General features: G+C 38.7%; 1 protein-coding gene across 2 annotated transcripts; it reads right to left on the minus strand.

The window, feature by feature from the left end:
* Nucleotides 1-370: 370 nt before the first annotated feature.
* On the minus strand, nucleotides 371-13,210 carry LOC116711844 (CDK5 and ABL1 enzyme substrate 2-like). Of its 2 annotated transcripts, XM_032551446.1 has the most exons (9): nucleotides 12,619-13,210; nucleotides 11,456-11,548; nucleotides 7,775-7,852; nucleotides 7,515-7,614; nucleotides 6,325-6,493; nucleotides 6,124-6,221; nucleotides 4,288-4,394; nucleotides 3,630-3,834; nucleotides 371-1,384 (listed from the first exon to the last, which is right to left on the minus strand). In XM_032551446.1, exons 1-9 carry the CDS (start codon nucleotides 13,167-13,169, stop codon nucleotides 1,244-1,246), a joined length of 1,542 nt encoding a protein of 513 aa, XP_032407337.1. In that variant the 5' UTR covers nucleotides 13,170-13,210; the 3' UTR covers nucleotides 371-1,243. The 2 variants fall into 2 exon arrangements, with proteins under 2 accessions (XP_032407337.1, XP_032407419.1); XM_032551528.1 differs by lacking the exon at nucleotides 7,775-7,852.
* Nucleotides 13,211-13,244: the final 34 nt, after the last annotated feature.

Raw genomic sequence — 13,244 nt, forward strand, 5'->3', positions numbered from 1 at the left:
TCTGGCTAGTTTGAAGGAGTTTGGGGAAAATTTGGAAGCTGCAGCTCAGAATGAAGAGCTGAATGGTTACCATGGAGATTTTGGGGTGGAAAAAGATTGGACAAACACCGTTTTCCAATTAAGCTTTTTTTTTGGTTTAGACCAGAGTAACTTTCTGTTCATAATCAGTCCTGAAATAATGAAATAAACATTTATTATGCTAGATTTAAACACGTCCTGCAGATTTGGATGTTTATTTCCAACTCTCTTTACTACATCTGACTGAATCACGTCTAAATTAGGTCATCATTATCTGGAGACGCAGTGTTTGAAAAAATTGCGTCTGTGGGAAAAAATAAAAAACTGGGAAAAAATAAAAAGACTAAAATCATCATGTTTGGACAGTTTTACTGATACTGTGGTTTTTCAGGCACTTTTTCACCATATTCACACAAATGCTAAAATCTTAGGAGATACAACGTTAAAATCCACCCATGTGCACTGAAAAAAACTACAATCAGCTGTTTTCCATTAACCTCCAATGGAAAAACTTCTTTGGGTTGGATTTTAGGAGCTACTGAAACGAATTTAAATTCCTGAGAACTGAAAGACAAACGAAACAAATCCCTGCAGAATTACATCAAACAGTAAATACTATACATACGTTTTTTTAAATGTGACACCACTGTGGTATTACAGCACGTGAGGACGACCAACACCAGTCAGAGCTGCCACAATAACATCCTGTTTTCAGTTCAAACATGAATCGCTGTGAGACAAGATGATTAAATTAAATTAAAGGTCACTTCTCAGCCTTCTGAGTTCTGTTCTCACAGCTAAAAATGCTTCACAGTGTCAGAAACTCAATTAAAAAATCTATCGTTTGAAGTTTAAATACAACAGCCTGTAGAATAAAAATCCACAAAGCTACATCTCTCTCTTTTTGCCTCTAAAAACACACAAATCACAGCCACTACTACCTGTAAATACAAGTTAAGAACATTATGGTGTTTTAAAAAAAGATGCATCACGAGAAACTAAAAGTAAAAGCACATTTAATGTGCCGAATGAACATCTCTAACATAGAGCGCATGACTGGATCTTCACGTACAAAAAGACATTCGAGATGCTCACGACCTACAGTGTTTGACAAAGAATGTAAACGATTCCCCCTCCTTGCATTTAAAATAAATAGAAACAGAATCATTTATTTCAAACAGCACAGCTTATAAAAGGTGACGGGTCTGGTGCTGCGGCGGCCCGTCTAACCCTGCTGCACCAGTCGGCGGTAGTGCGGCATGACCTTGCTCTCTGGGAGGTACAGTCCCATCTCCAAAGCCACCAGAACCGGGAACTCCAGAGGAATCAGCTCCCGCCGGTTGATCCGGAAACGCTCCTCCAGCTTCTGCTCGTCCAGCAGGAGACAAAACGCAGAGGAAAAGTTTCAGGTACCGACTACACGACCCTGGTGAACTAATCCAGTCAAACCAGGACGGAGAAATATTCACAAAATGTTGTTACAAGCACACACTTCAATGTGATTTATTGAAAGGGTTATTAATTTAGTAAAGAGAGGAGAAATAGAGAAAAACAAAACAGACTGAAAATGAAAGCAAAGAAGACAAAGACAGAAAAATATCTTTCTGAGAGAAAGAAAGAAACAAAAAGAATAGTTGGAAAGAGAAAAAGAAAGTAAAAGGTAAAAGGAGAGAAAAATGGAAAAGAAAGAAAGCGAGGTTGAAAGGTAATCTTCAGAATGTTTAAGTTAAAATAAATACAAAAGCCTTTTTTAAAATACAGACTTTAAAATTTCAAAACCTTAAACAATCTCAACATTTTCAATATTTATATTTCTACAAAGTTTAAAAACTGCATCTCTTTTCCTTCCCTCATAAAATCCTAATTGAACGTATTAAAGTTTGTTTCTGCGATGGGACGGGGGGTGTACATACTTTTTAAAAATCACTGCATTTGATGTTGAATTTCACGACTTTGTGGGACGGCCGATCAAACGCAAGAAATCGTTTCATTCAACAAAAAGCATGTCAAGACTTTGAACCCCGTCGCCATGGTTACTACTCCGTCTCTTAGTTTGAGTCGCAGCTTTCATTCTCCTGCAGCAGCCGTTGCCATGGAAACTACAGGTACAGCAGCCTAAACCAATCAGCAGTGAAGATCCTGGAAGAGTTTTAAAGCTCAGTTTGAGAAAAGCGCGTCAGAAGTGGAGATCATTAGATGACCTGCTGTGTCTGGAGCAAATAAACTGATATAAAAACGTTAAGTTAGAGTTAAAGCAATGATTTTAATTACTCAGTTTGTTATTTTTATGGGGTAAAACATAAGTTCAGTGTTTGCTTTTAAATAACTAAATAGACTCAGTTACTGGTGTGTAAAGAAACATTTAAAGCCTCTATTTTACATTTTATTTACATTCAGAAATCAGATTTTTGTTAATTCTCAGTTAGAGACAAACATATCTGTTAAAGTAAGTAAATGCAATAAAGACAATAAATAGTTTCCACTGTTTTTCTGTTTTATAAGCAGATCATCAGTGCTGCAGTTTTTAATTGGGGCTGAAGCGATTAATCAGATTAATCGTGATGAACTGATTAAACGATAACTAAATAAGCGAACGATTATTTCAACAATCAATAATTGGAGTATAAAGACTGTAAAACATGCCATTTGCTGAAAGAACATAGTGAGAGCTGTAATTAAGCCAAAAATGTGCAAAAGATATAAAAAACATTCCTTTATCTTTAAATATGCTCCACCTAAAATGGTGCATTTTCAGCTTCACCTGGTACTAATTCTGTAAAAACAAAACATAAATCTTCTATTAATCACTAGAGCAACAGATTAGCAATTCACTATATTGATGTTAAGTCAAGCAGAAAGACCTGAGCTTTTCAAATGTTGACGTTAGAAGTGTTTCTTTGAGCTGCAGACGAATCCTTTGCTGCAAATGATCAAGCGTTCACTAAAAGAACTGTATGATACTGTATCTTAGACAACAAGATGTTTATTTTCTTATTTAAAAATGAGCCAACTAGTTTATTTGCATCCTTTAATATATCTATAATACTGTATGAAACACTTAAGTGGTAAAAGAAAAATCTGTAGAATGTGTCCGTTTTTATGCAATTAATCGTCCATAATTGATACAAAAATCAATTACCAAACTAATCATTAGTCGCAGACCTATTTTTAATTTTTACGCAAGTCTTTCTGTGAGCAATCCACCTTAAAAAAAAACAAACAAAACAAAACAGCAGCTTCTCTTTAGAGACATGATAATGACTGAACAAATACTTCTGCCTGTAGCTGCAACAAAACATTTTGAGAAAGTTTTGAGTATTTTTGTTAAAAAGAACCAGATTGTCTTAATTACAAGGCTGTTGATGAAGCCTAGTAAATTGATGTAAATTTGATGCGTATAAACCTTTAAACATCTTTACATTCTCTGGTTCACCATATAAATAAGATCATCCAGCTCTTAAATTACATTTTGTTCAGATAAACTACACAAGATAATAAGGAGAAGCTGTTTAGAAAATACCCGAGGCGAATGAAGCGCTCATGGTCTAGTTATTAACGGTTCTGCAGTCTTTAAATCAGATCCTGTTAGCGCCGTTAGCCTGTTTACTCACATCAATGAGCTGCTTGACTTCTGGTTTCCGCAGATCGCTGCTGATCTTCGCAGCCAGCAGAACGCACGCGGCCGCCACAAGCTTCCTGTTCTGCTTGTTGAGGCGACCTTGCAGTACCAGTTTCTCAAAGTAAACAAAGGCCATCGCTATGGTGACCGGCTGCAGGCCGCACTCTTCGCTCACGGCCCTCATCTCCCTCTTCAGGCTGGCAGAGAAGAAGAAGAAGTCACAGTTACTCCATTGTTTGCAAACAAAGAGTAAGTTGTATCGGCTGGAACGGCAAAAACACAAAAGTATTTCTGGTCTAGTGTCTTGTGCAAATATCGAATTTTAAATAAGACAAAAACTGACTTTTCAGCAACATACAAGAGCTTTTTTTAGGTGAGTAATTCCTTAGTATTGATGAAAAAGTACTAGTTCCACTGGCAGATTATTTCTATTATGAAATGGGGTAAATGTTTTATTATAAGTGAAATAATCTGCTACTGGAGTTTTTCATCAATATTAAGGAATTTTGTTAGTTTTGTTTAATTTCAAATGCATTAACATATTTACTCTAGAAACTAGACCATATCTACATGGTAAGATTTTGTGCTTTTGCAGTGTGATCATGTTGAGAGAGGACGATTCTAAAACCACAGAAGAAGAAGAGAAGCACCTTCTTATCTTGCTCAGTGTCAGCTTGATGTGAGGAAACTTCTCCTTGAAGGTTTCATTCATGTCCTTCTTCAGATCGGACGGTTTCACGTATTCAATAATGGTCGTCTGCAGAGACGGGAAATAAACCAGCAGCTCAATACAAACCTGCGGTTTTCACACACACACACACACACACGTTTGCATGGCTATCTTTGTGGGAACTTTCCATTGACTTCCACTCATTTCTACAGCCTAACCCTAACCAAAACTCAAATCACACCTTAGTCCTAAATCTAACCCCTGACCCAAAAACAGCGTTTTCCCTTGTGGGGACCAGGCTTCGCTCCCCACAACGTACTATGTGTCAGGAAAATGGTCCCCACAAGGTATTACAAACAAACGCACACACACTAAGGGCTAAAGGTTACTGCCACGTGACACAACAAGGATATAGTATCACATGAGCGCGGCATAAAGGAGGTATTCTCTCTCCAGAGGTTGTAAAGACTCGGCGGACTGACTGAACGATTTACAAGTCAAATAAAACCTGTATCCTGATTTCTGCAACCAACCTCAGAGAGTCCAGATGGTCAAGAGAAACCAGGATACGACCATCTGTGTGAGTTATATTCTGTTCATATTGTGTTTTACATGTTTCGCTCTTACAGATTAACTGTTATTGCTTTGTTTGTCACACATTTTAAAGGGACGGGATAAATCCAAAATTAACATTTTGCACATTTTTATACCTCAATTGGGTCTCAGCTGCTTTTAAAAACAAACCAAGTGCTTAAAAAAACAAATCACCCAGCTGTTTTTTTGGTAATAAGTTAATATTTTTCAGTGTCTGGAAAATGAATCATATCAAAAACCTCCTGATTAAGTCACATTCAATGGGCACTCTCTAGTTGCTTAGCAACCTAAGCCAAGCCCAGCCTGTTACCTAGCAACTTAAGTAGAATTCTAGAATGTTGGGTCACCTGGCTTTACCGCTCTAAGCGCTGTACAATGGCTACTGGGAAAGACAAGAGTTTTTTTTGTTGGCTGCCATTTAGAAACCACTTGCTGCATTCTAGTTGGTTGTGCAGGAGGCTCTACTAATGCTTTTCAAAGATGTACGGTTGTATAATTACGCATCTGTTTGCAGCCATTTTCACATGTGAGTGTAAACATCGCGTTGGGGGGTGGCCAGCGGCTGCTTATTTGGATTTAAAGTGACAGGAGGCCTAAAACATCCCATCCTGAAAGGAGCTCAAAACAGGCAGAACTGAGTAAACTAAAATCTGATTATCTAGGAATAATTTTGTGTGAAAAATGTAATAAACATGCTTTGTAAAGCCCATAGACCTATCCTAATCTGACCAAACGTGCCAGAGCTCTGCTTCGGTTGCTAGGTGATGGGCTGGGCTCAGCTAGGATTGCTAGGTAACGGGGCAGCGTCAGGAGGTTTTTGAAATGGCTAATATTCCAAAAACAGTAACTTATTACCAAAAATGGATGCAGCAGAAACCCAAATAACATTACAAAAACATTTAAAATGTGAATTTTGTATTATAGATCCCTTTAAAAACAAACAAAAGTCCATAATTTAACAATTCAACTCGGCCTCTTGTGAGGATTTGTCTTAACTTTTCTTCAAACTGCAGGGGAATTAGATTTATTTTAACTCTATAATCTAATTTGATGAAATTTGTTAGGATTTAATCAAAACTTCATAAAATAATTCAAATGTAATTTGATTTCTGCAGCGTTTTCTTTTACATCTAATAAAAAATAAACACAATTTAACACTTTTTTTGTTTTTATTTCCACAGAGATAATCAGGAACAAAAAAAGAAGCTGCAGCTCTGCTCACCACATATGATGCAAATATCAGAACCCTTTTATGTCTCCCACACGGCCACCGGGGGTCACTGAGCAGGTTGGGGTCATAATCCCCGACCTCCTCTATGTCTGCAACACAGAATCCAGAGAACCATCAGAGCTGGGGGTAAGTGTGTGTGGGTGTGTGTGTGTGGGGGTGTGTGTGTGTGTGTGCATAAGCTTGGAGTCATACATGGGTCTTGCGGTGTGCCGCTGTTTGGACGAGCAGGAGTGAAGCCTTTTTGCCCGTTGCCACGGAAACGACTCTGAGGGGTCTGAGATGTGCAGCTCTCCAACACGCTGCAGCTCTTCTGCCTCACCAAGGCGTTGGTCGGGAACAGAAGCTGAGCGTACGACACCGTCTGAAAACGAGAAATTGTACCGTTTATCTTTTTTTTTTTGGTTATTGTAATTACTAAGCTAAAACTTTTATAAGGATTTTAAAAAACAAAAAATGGATGCTAAATGCTGAATTTTTTATGGATTTTCTCCAATTCACACTATACAGCTCAGATGTTTACATACAGCTGGGGGCTGCAGCTAATGATTATTTTAGTAATCAATTATTCTGACTATTAATCAGGAGATCTGACAAAAAAACCCACAATCTGCAGATTTTGCACTTAATTACTAAAGCTTATTTTACAGAATACATGTGTGTTGGTTGGTTGGTTGGTTGGTTGGTTGGTTGGTTGGTTGGTTGGTTGGTTGGTTGGTTGGTTGGACGGACGAATAAATGGTGGATTGGTTGGTTGGTTGGATGGATGGATGAATAAATGGTTGTATGAACGGATGGATGGATGGACAGATCGATGATGTGCAGATGTACGGCTGATTAGATGGTTGTGTGATGGATGGTTGGTTGTACGGTTGGTTAGTTGTACGGTTGGATGGTTGGTTGTACGGTTGGATGGTTGTACGGTTGGGATGGTTGGTTGTACGGTTGGTTAGTTGTACGGTTGGATGGTTAGTTGTACGGTTGGATGTTTGTATGAATGGTTGGTTGGTTGTACGGTTGGATGGTTGGTTGTACGGTTAGATGTTTGTATGAATGGTTGGTTGGTTGTACGGTTGGTTGGTTGGTTGTACGATTGGATGGCTGGTTGTACGGTTGGATGTTTGTATGAATGGTTGGTTGGTTGTACGGTTGGATGGTTGGTTGGTTGGTTGTACGGTTGGATGGTTGGTTGTATAGTTAGATGTTTGTATGAATGGTTGGTTGGTTGTACGGTTGGTTGGTTGGTTGTACGATTGGATGGCTGGTTGTACGGTTAGATGTTTGTATGAATGGTTGGTTGGTTGGTTGGTTGGTTGTACGGTTGGTTGGTTGGTTGTACGGTTGGATGGTTGGTTGTACGGTTAGATGTACGGTTGGATGCTTACCTTTCCGGAGGCGCCCAGCTCCACTCCTTCCAGCGACGGCAGCAGATCCGCAGCCACCACAGAGGACAGCCTCTGTCTCTGAGCGTCCAGCTTCGGGTCACTGTTCAAACACACAAACATTTCTACGTAATTCCCGGCGCCAACCCGGCTCTCCTCCGAGAATGACGTGGGTCAGACGGGTGGATGATGAAAACGTAAAAGTGAGGGTGGGTGGTGTTGCTCCCTGCTGGGAGAAGAGGAGGTAGCTGCGTTCTTAGTACCTGAGGTGAGCTCTCTCTCCATAGGGCAGCACTGAGAAAGCAGCATAAAGCGATCGCTTGGTACAAATCAGCATGATCCTGCAGGACACAGCGTGAACAGGCAGACAGAACAGATGGAGTGTCAGTCTACAGACAGCAGCGACAAGAACCGCCAGGATACACACCACAGACATCAGCTGCAGTGGCCAGGGATGGGCAATCACCTTGAGAGGCCATGGGAATTTAAATTTATACGCAAAACATGAGAACTACACATTACTGAGATCAATACTAATCAAATTTTATGTTTTTCTCCATTAGAGCAGAAACCAATAGCAATATCGAAGCCTTTATATTACGCTATGGGCTGCAGTCACAACAATTAATCGGATTAATCTATTATTGAAATAATCAATAATTGATCTAGTAATCAATTAATCGTTAATTTGATTGTACAGACTCAAAAAAATGACAATTTGCGTAAAGAACAACATATTCAGAGCAGTAATTAAACCTAAATAATACAAAAAAAAAATACAAATTCAGCATTTAAGATAAAAAAACCCATCTGTAAATATGTTTTTTCTGCTTGCTTACCTACTTAAAATTTAGCTATTGTGCCAATTCCTGCATAACTAAACTGTCATGAATTTCAGTAATGTTGACTAATCTCTATTAAAGCACCTTCTGCTATGAAATAATTCAAAATATAATCACCAGATTAGTCCTAAACAGAATTTATGTTTACTCTGAGTTTTTCACATTTTTTTTCTGCTGATGCGTCTTTTGCTACAAGCTAAATCAAGCTAAAGGAATGACATATTACTGCATGTTAGGCAATAAAATGTTTATTTTCTTATTTAAAATGTGAGTTGAATTATGTGTTTATTGCAGCTTTTACTATATTTCTAAAATTGTATCAAAAGTCTGCAGATTATGGCAATTTTTAAAAATCCGATTAATCGATTAATTGTCAGAATAATTGATAACTTAAATACTTGCAGCCGTAGTCACAACCCAATCAAATAACCACCAAAATAGACTTTAAATTAGCATTTATCATCAGTATTATCACAATAAATAAATGTTTTGCTGGACTTTTAGTCCATATCGCCCATCCCTAGCAATGACACAGAAATAAGTCACAGAGCCACATCTAGAGATGGTTTCTAGTGAAGCTACACGGCTGTGAAAAACCACTGAAAGCAACGACACCCGGCTCACTTTCACCATCACAGTCAAGTCACAGAGATAATAACGAGGTCTGGATCTTCAGAAAGTGCCAAACACCAACCAGCCTCGGGTTAGATATTCAGAAAGTCTTCGGCAGGTCAAATGAAGTCAAGTCGCTCTCGTAAAGTGCTGTTTTATTCATTTTTTTACATTTATGCACCTTAATAATTTACTTTTTCACAGAAACGTGGAGCATGAATTATATATTTTTTCCACCATGTATGGAGGACTTTCTGAGGGAAAGTGTCTCTGTGCTGAATTCTTGTGTGTTCAAATTTCTACTGGAAACCAAATTTATGAATTTCACCATAAAATTTATTGGTAATTATTACAATTAAAACACTAAAAAACAACAACATTTTAAGCTGCACAAAGGCAAAGTCAACCTCTCAATGCAAAGAGTTTAATTTAACTATGAAAGCAGCTGCATTTTAACAGAGAAGCACTCTGCTAATGTTATTGTTGTTTTTATTTGTAACATAAAGGCAAAGCGTTTTATTTTGGTTAGGTTTATTTGAATCAGGGAAGCAAAACTCTTACTGCAAGATGTTTGTCTTACCAGACGAAACTGAAAGAGAAAGAAGGTTCAGAAACTTTCTGTTTCACATGCATGAATTTCAAACTTTTGTTTGCCATCAGTCAAATTTAGAACAGACAGCAGCTAATCATAATAAAATATGTACTTTTTTATACACTGCAGTGTAAATATTGTTTTGTAGTATTTATTCACTGTTGATTAGAAAAAGGATATTTTACTTTTTTTATTTTACTGTATAACGGAGCTGAATGGAGATTTAAAAATTAATATATGTACAGAAGAATTATGATTTTCGTGCAGGTTGGAACAAGCCGAGATAGAATATAAATGATATTTATATTTATAATCCGATTCTAGAAATTTGCAGCTCATGATGGGATAGACTTTGTACATTTTTATTTGTCATATTTTTGGTTTAGGCGTTGCATGTATGGACAATTAGTCCCTCTTGTTCTGGATGCCATGAAGCAGGAAGGATTTTTCTCTTACTGTTTTACTTAAGGACGTTTGTTGTGATGTGTCACCATGGCAACAAGGTATTGTTTTTACAAGTGGGAGAAACCGATTAGCATCTCAAAAGCTCAAATAAAACATAAACTATGACCGCAAATTTATCTCTAGATGTATCCCGTTTATCCCAAACGATCTCTTTAATTGATTCCATCTCCTACTCCAACATCTGAGGCAACAAAATCAAATTAGGTGGATTAGCAGTGAAATATCATCTCTGCTGTCCAGAAATTGAGCTGTTCGCATGTCATGAGACTGCTATGCAGCAACAAGCAGTCTTCAGTCAGAGGCCTCTTTAGGGTCGCTGCAAGACTGGCTGCTACTGGAGAACCTTCCTGCCCACAGCATCACCATCAACGACTCTTTAAAGATGCTTGCATGACATTTAACTTCCCTTTTGGAATAAATAAAGTGTCTTTTAACTGAATATTTAGCTGCTGTCTTTGAGGTGATGTGCACACCTGATAAAGTGAAACATTAAAACAAATTAAAACCAATCAGAATTGTTTTTGTTAGTCTGTAAAAAATTGTCTAGAAGTGTTTTTTTTTTTTTAGTTGTATCTTGTATAACTCTCTGAGACTGAATTGTTTTGGTAAAGAGACACAGGCTGGAGGCAAATCAGCTGAAACACAACACATAAACAAACACACTCTGACTCTATAGAGCTTCTGTACGGAGTAAAATGTGGAGAAACTAGTTCCTCCCAGTGTTTATGACACCACCACAACTAGTAAATGCACAACACACCGGCTTTAGCTCCTCATAAGACAACAATGACATGCTGCTGTAAAAACCTGCCAATAAACACCCACAGCTTCAGAGCTGACAAGCACCTGCTGGAGTTTGAGGTCTAAACAATCTAAACGGGTTCGCTTCCCGTCGGGACAAAAACAGAAACTCAAACCTGTGGGACAGTTTAGGATCACTTAGTTTGCACTCACCAGCAGAATAAACACAAACAAACGAAAGCATGTGGAGATGAATATGAAGGAGATGATGACAAGTATGAAAAGTAGAGGTAAATATCTAATCATGTGTAAAGCCAAAATATTCATGGCATCCACTTTTCTGAAGTTGTGTGAGAAACCAGCCTAGTCGGACACCAACAGTGTGTTATCTAAGCCACTTCTTGCTTCAGGATAACCTTACCGCTGGTGCAATACGGTGTTAGATTTCCTCACTGCACCTCTTTTGGCTTTTGCTGAGCTTCCAAGGGTGATTAAATTCGCAGTGGCAATCCCCTAACAGCAGCTGTGTATCCCGGTTATTTCTCTGTAGCCTCTGTACCAGAATTAATCAGCTTACAACAACTCTATGCAGGAGCATTATGCTGCTGCTACCGAAGTACCTTCATCAATATTACAACAGATTTTGTTTTTCTGTGTTCTGCTCATTAAATGTGATTTTAAAGCAGACATACCTGCTTCCTCTTGTGTCATACTGCCTCATGCTCTTGATGAAGTGGACTTTCTTTGGCACCTTGGGTCCAGGAGAACCAGAAATGTTCCTCTGCCTGCACAAAAAATAGAAAGAGACGGCTTTACTGGGCGATTTCACAGGCAAACCCAGAACATTCATGTGATGCAGCTCCAGGGCCGGCCAAAGATTAATTGAAACCCAGATTAGAATTTTCTTTGGGGCCCATAGTGCTGGGCGATATTGCTTGAAAATAAAATGTGATTATTTTTTATACCAAATTCGATTTACAATTTTAACAATTTTTTTTCTCACTTTTTTTTTCTTTAAAAAAATTACAAATAATTAGGACTGTCACAACAACAAATTTTGCTGGGTGATAAATTGTCCCAGAAGTTGTTGTGATAAACGATAATATTGTAGTTTTGAGACCGATTATAGGTAATATAACGGTAATGACAGAATAATGCAAGAACACATTCTCAAAGATGAATAAAATTTAAATTCTGATGAACATTTAACACTTAAACTGGAAAACATTTTAAATATTCAGAATAAACAATAAATAAAATTAATTATGAAGACTAAACAAAATTAATATTGTTGTTTTGATTACTTTTTCAAGTATTGATAATGGGATAACAGTGCAACTTTTCCCTCTCAAAGACTAATAAATGTTCAGGACATTCCACACTGGATCTGGTAGATATTTTAAATATCCAAAAACAATAAATAAACAGAAAGTAAAAAAACCTAACACAACTGAAACCATAAATAAAATGAATTATGAAGTCTCTGTAAACAAAACTGCCCTTCAAAAACATTAATCATTAGGATGTAAGCTCATTTTAATTTGTAATCTGATTAATTTATTAATCGTTTATAGGCTTACTTATACATCGGGCCGGCCTTCAATAGGTTCTGTTATTATTAAAAGTAGCTTTATTATACAACAGCTTTTGGGAGGTAAGTAAAAGGGGAATAAACACAGTTTTCTAACTTAACATTCAAAACAGTTAATGTTATAGATAATTTAAATGGAAGACAATCTGGAGCATATGAGTGAATTCCTCTGGTAGAGCGAATCAAAACCATTTAATACGGAAGTCAGTGGCCCGTTTCGAGGCCCACAGTGCTCCGTGGTGACACACTGACAACATGCCTCACCTCTGCCTGGAATCCAGAGAGTTTCCGGCCGGGGTCGGGCTGAGGACGGCGGGCGTTGATTTGGCCCGGGAGCAGGGCTGGTGTCCGCTTGTCAAAGGAGACAGCGGGATACCCGGAAGCTGCGTCTCTCCCGCGCCGCAGGTCTCTAAAAATACCTCGTTGGGTCCCACAGAATTGGTGGTAGTCGGTCCAGGAGACGTTACCAACGAAGGCCGGACAAAACCGAGTCCCCCGGGTAAACTGGAGGACGAGCCGCTCCCTGGTTCCGCTGCGGGGTCTGTCACCTGGTTGACAGGACCTCCGCTATCAGTCCGGAGGGGCTTAACCGCCGCGCCGCCCTCTCCGTCCCCGAGTCCGGTCTCCTCGCCGGCTTTTTGGTCGGCATTTCCAGCGGTAGGTTGACCCTGGGGTCTTCCATCGAGAGAAATATTGCTGAGGAAGAAAATAGCAGCCCGTCTCCTGAGGGAGTCCTTTGTCTTCCTCCGGTGTTCTCGACGAGCTCTCGTCTGTTTACCGTTACTAGACTGCAGACCGCACAGAGCGGTCGCCATTCTACTCTGAAAATGCAGCTGTTGAGCACAAAGGCAACGAGTACCGGTAAATGCAGTTTAGCCACTCCCACTTAG

This window comes from Xiphophorus hellerii, chromosome 1 (assembly GCF_003331165.1).
Source record: "Xiphophorus hellerii strain 12219 chromosome 1, Xiphophorus_hellerii-4.1, whole genome shotgun sequence".
Taxonomy (NCBI): Eukaryota; Metazoa; Chordata; class Actinopteri; order Cyprinodontiformes; family Poeciliidae; genus Xiphophorus; species Xiphophorus hellerii.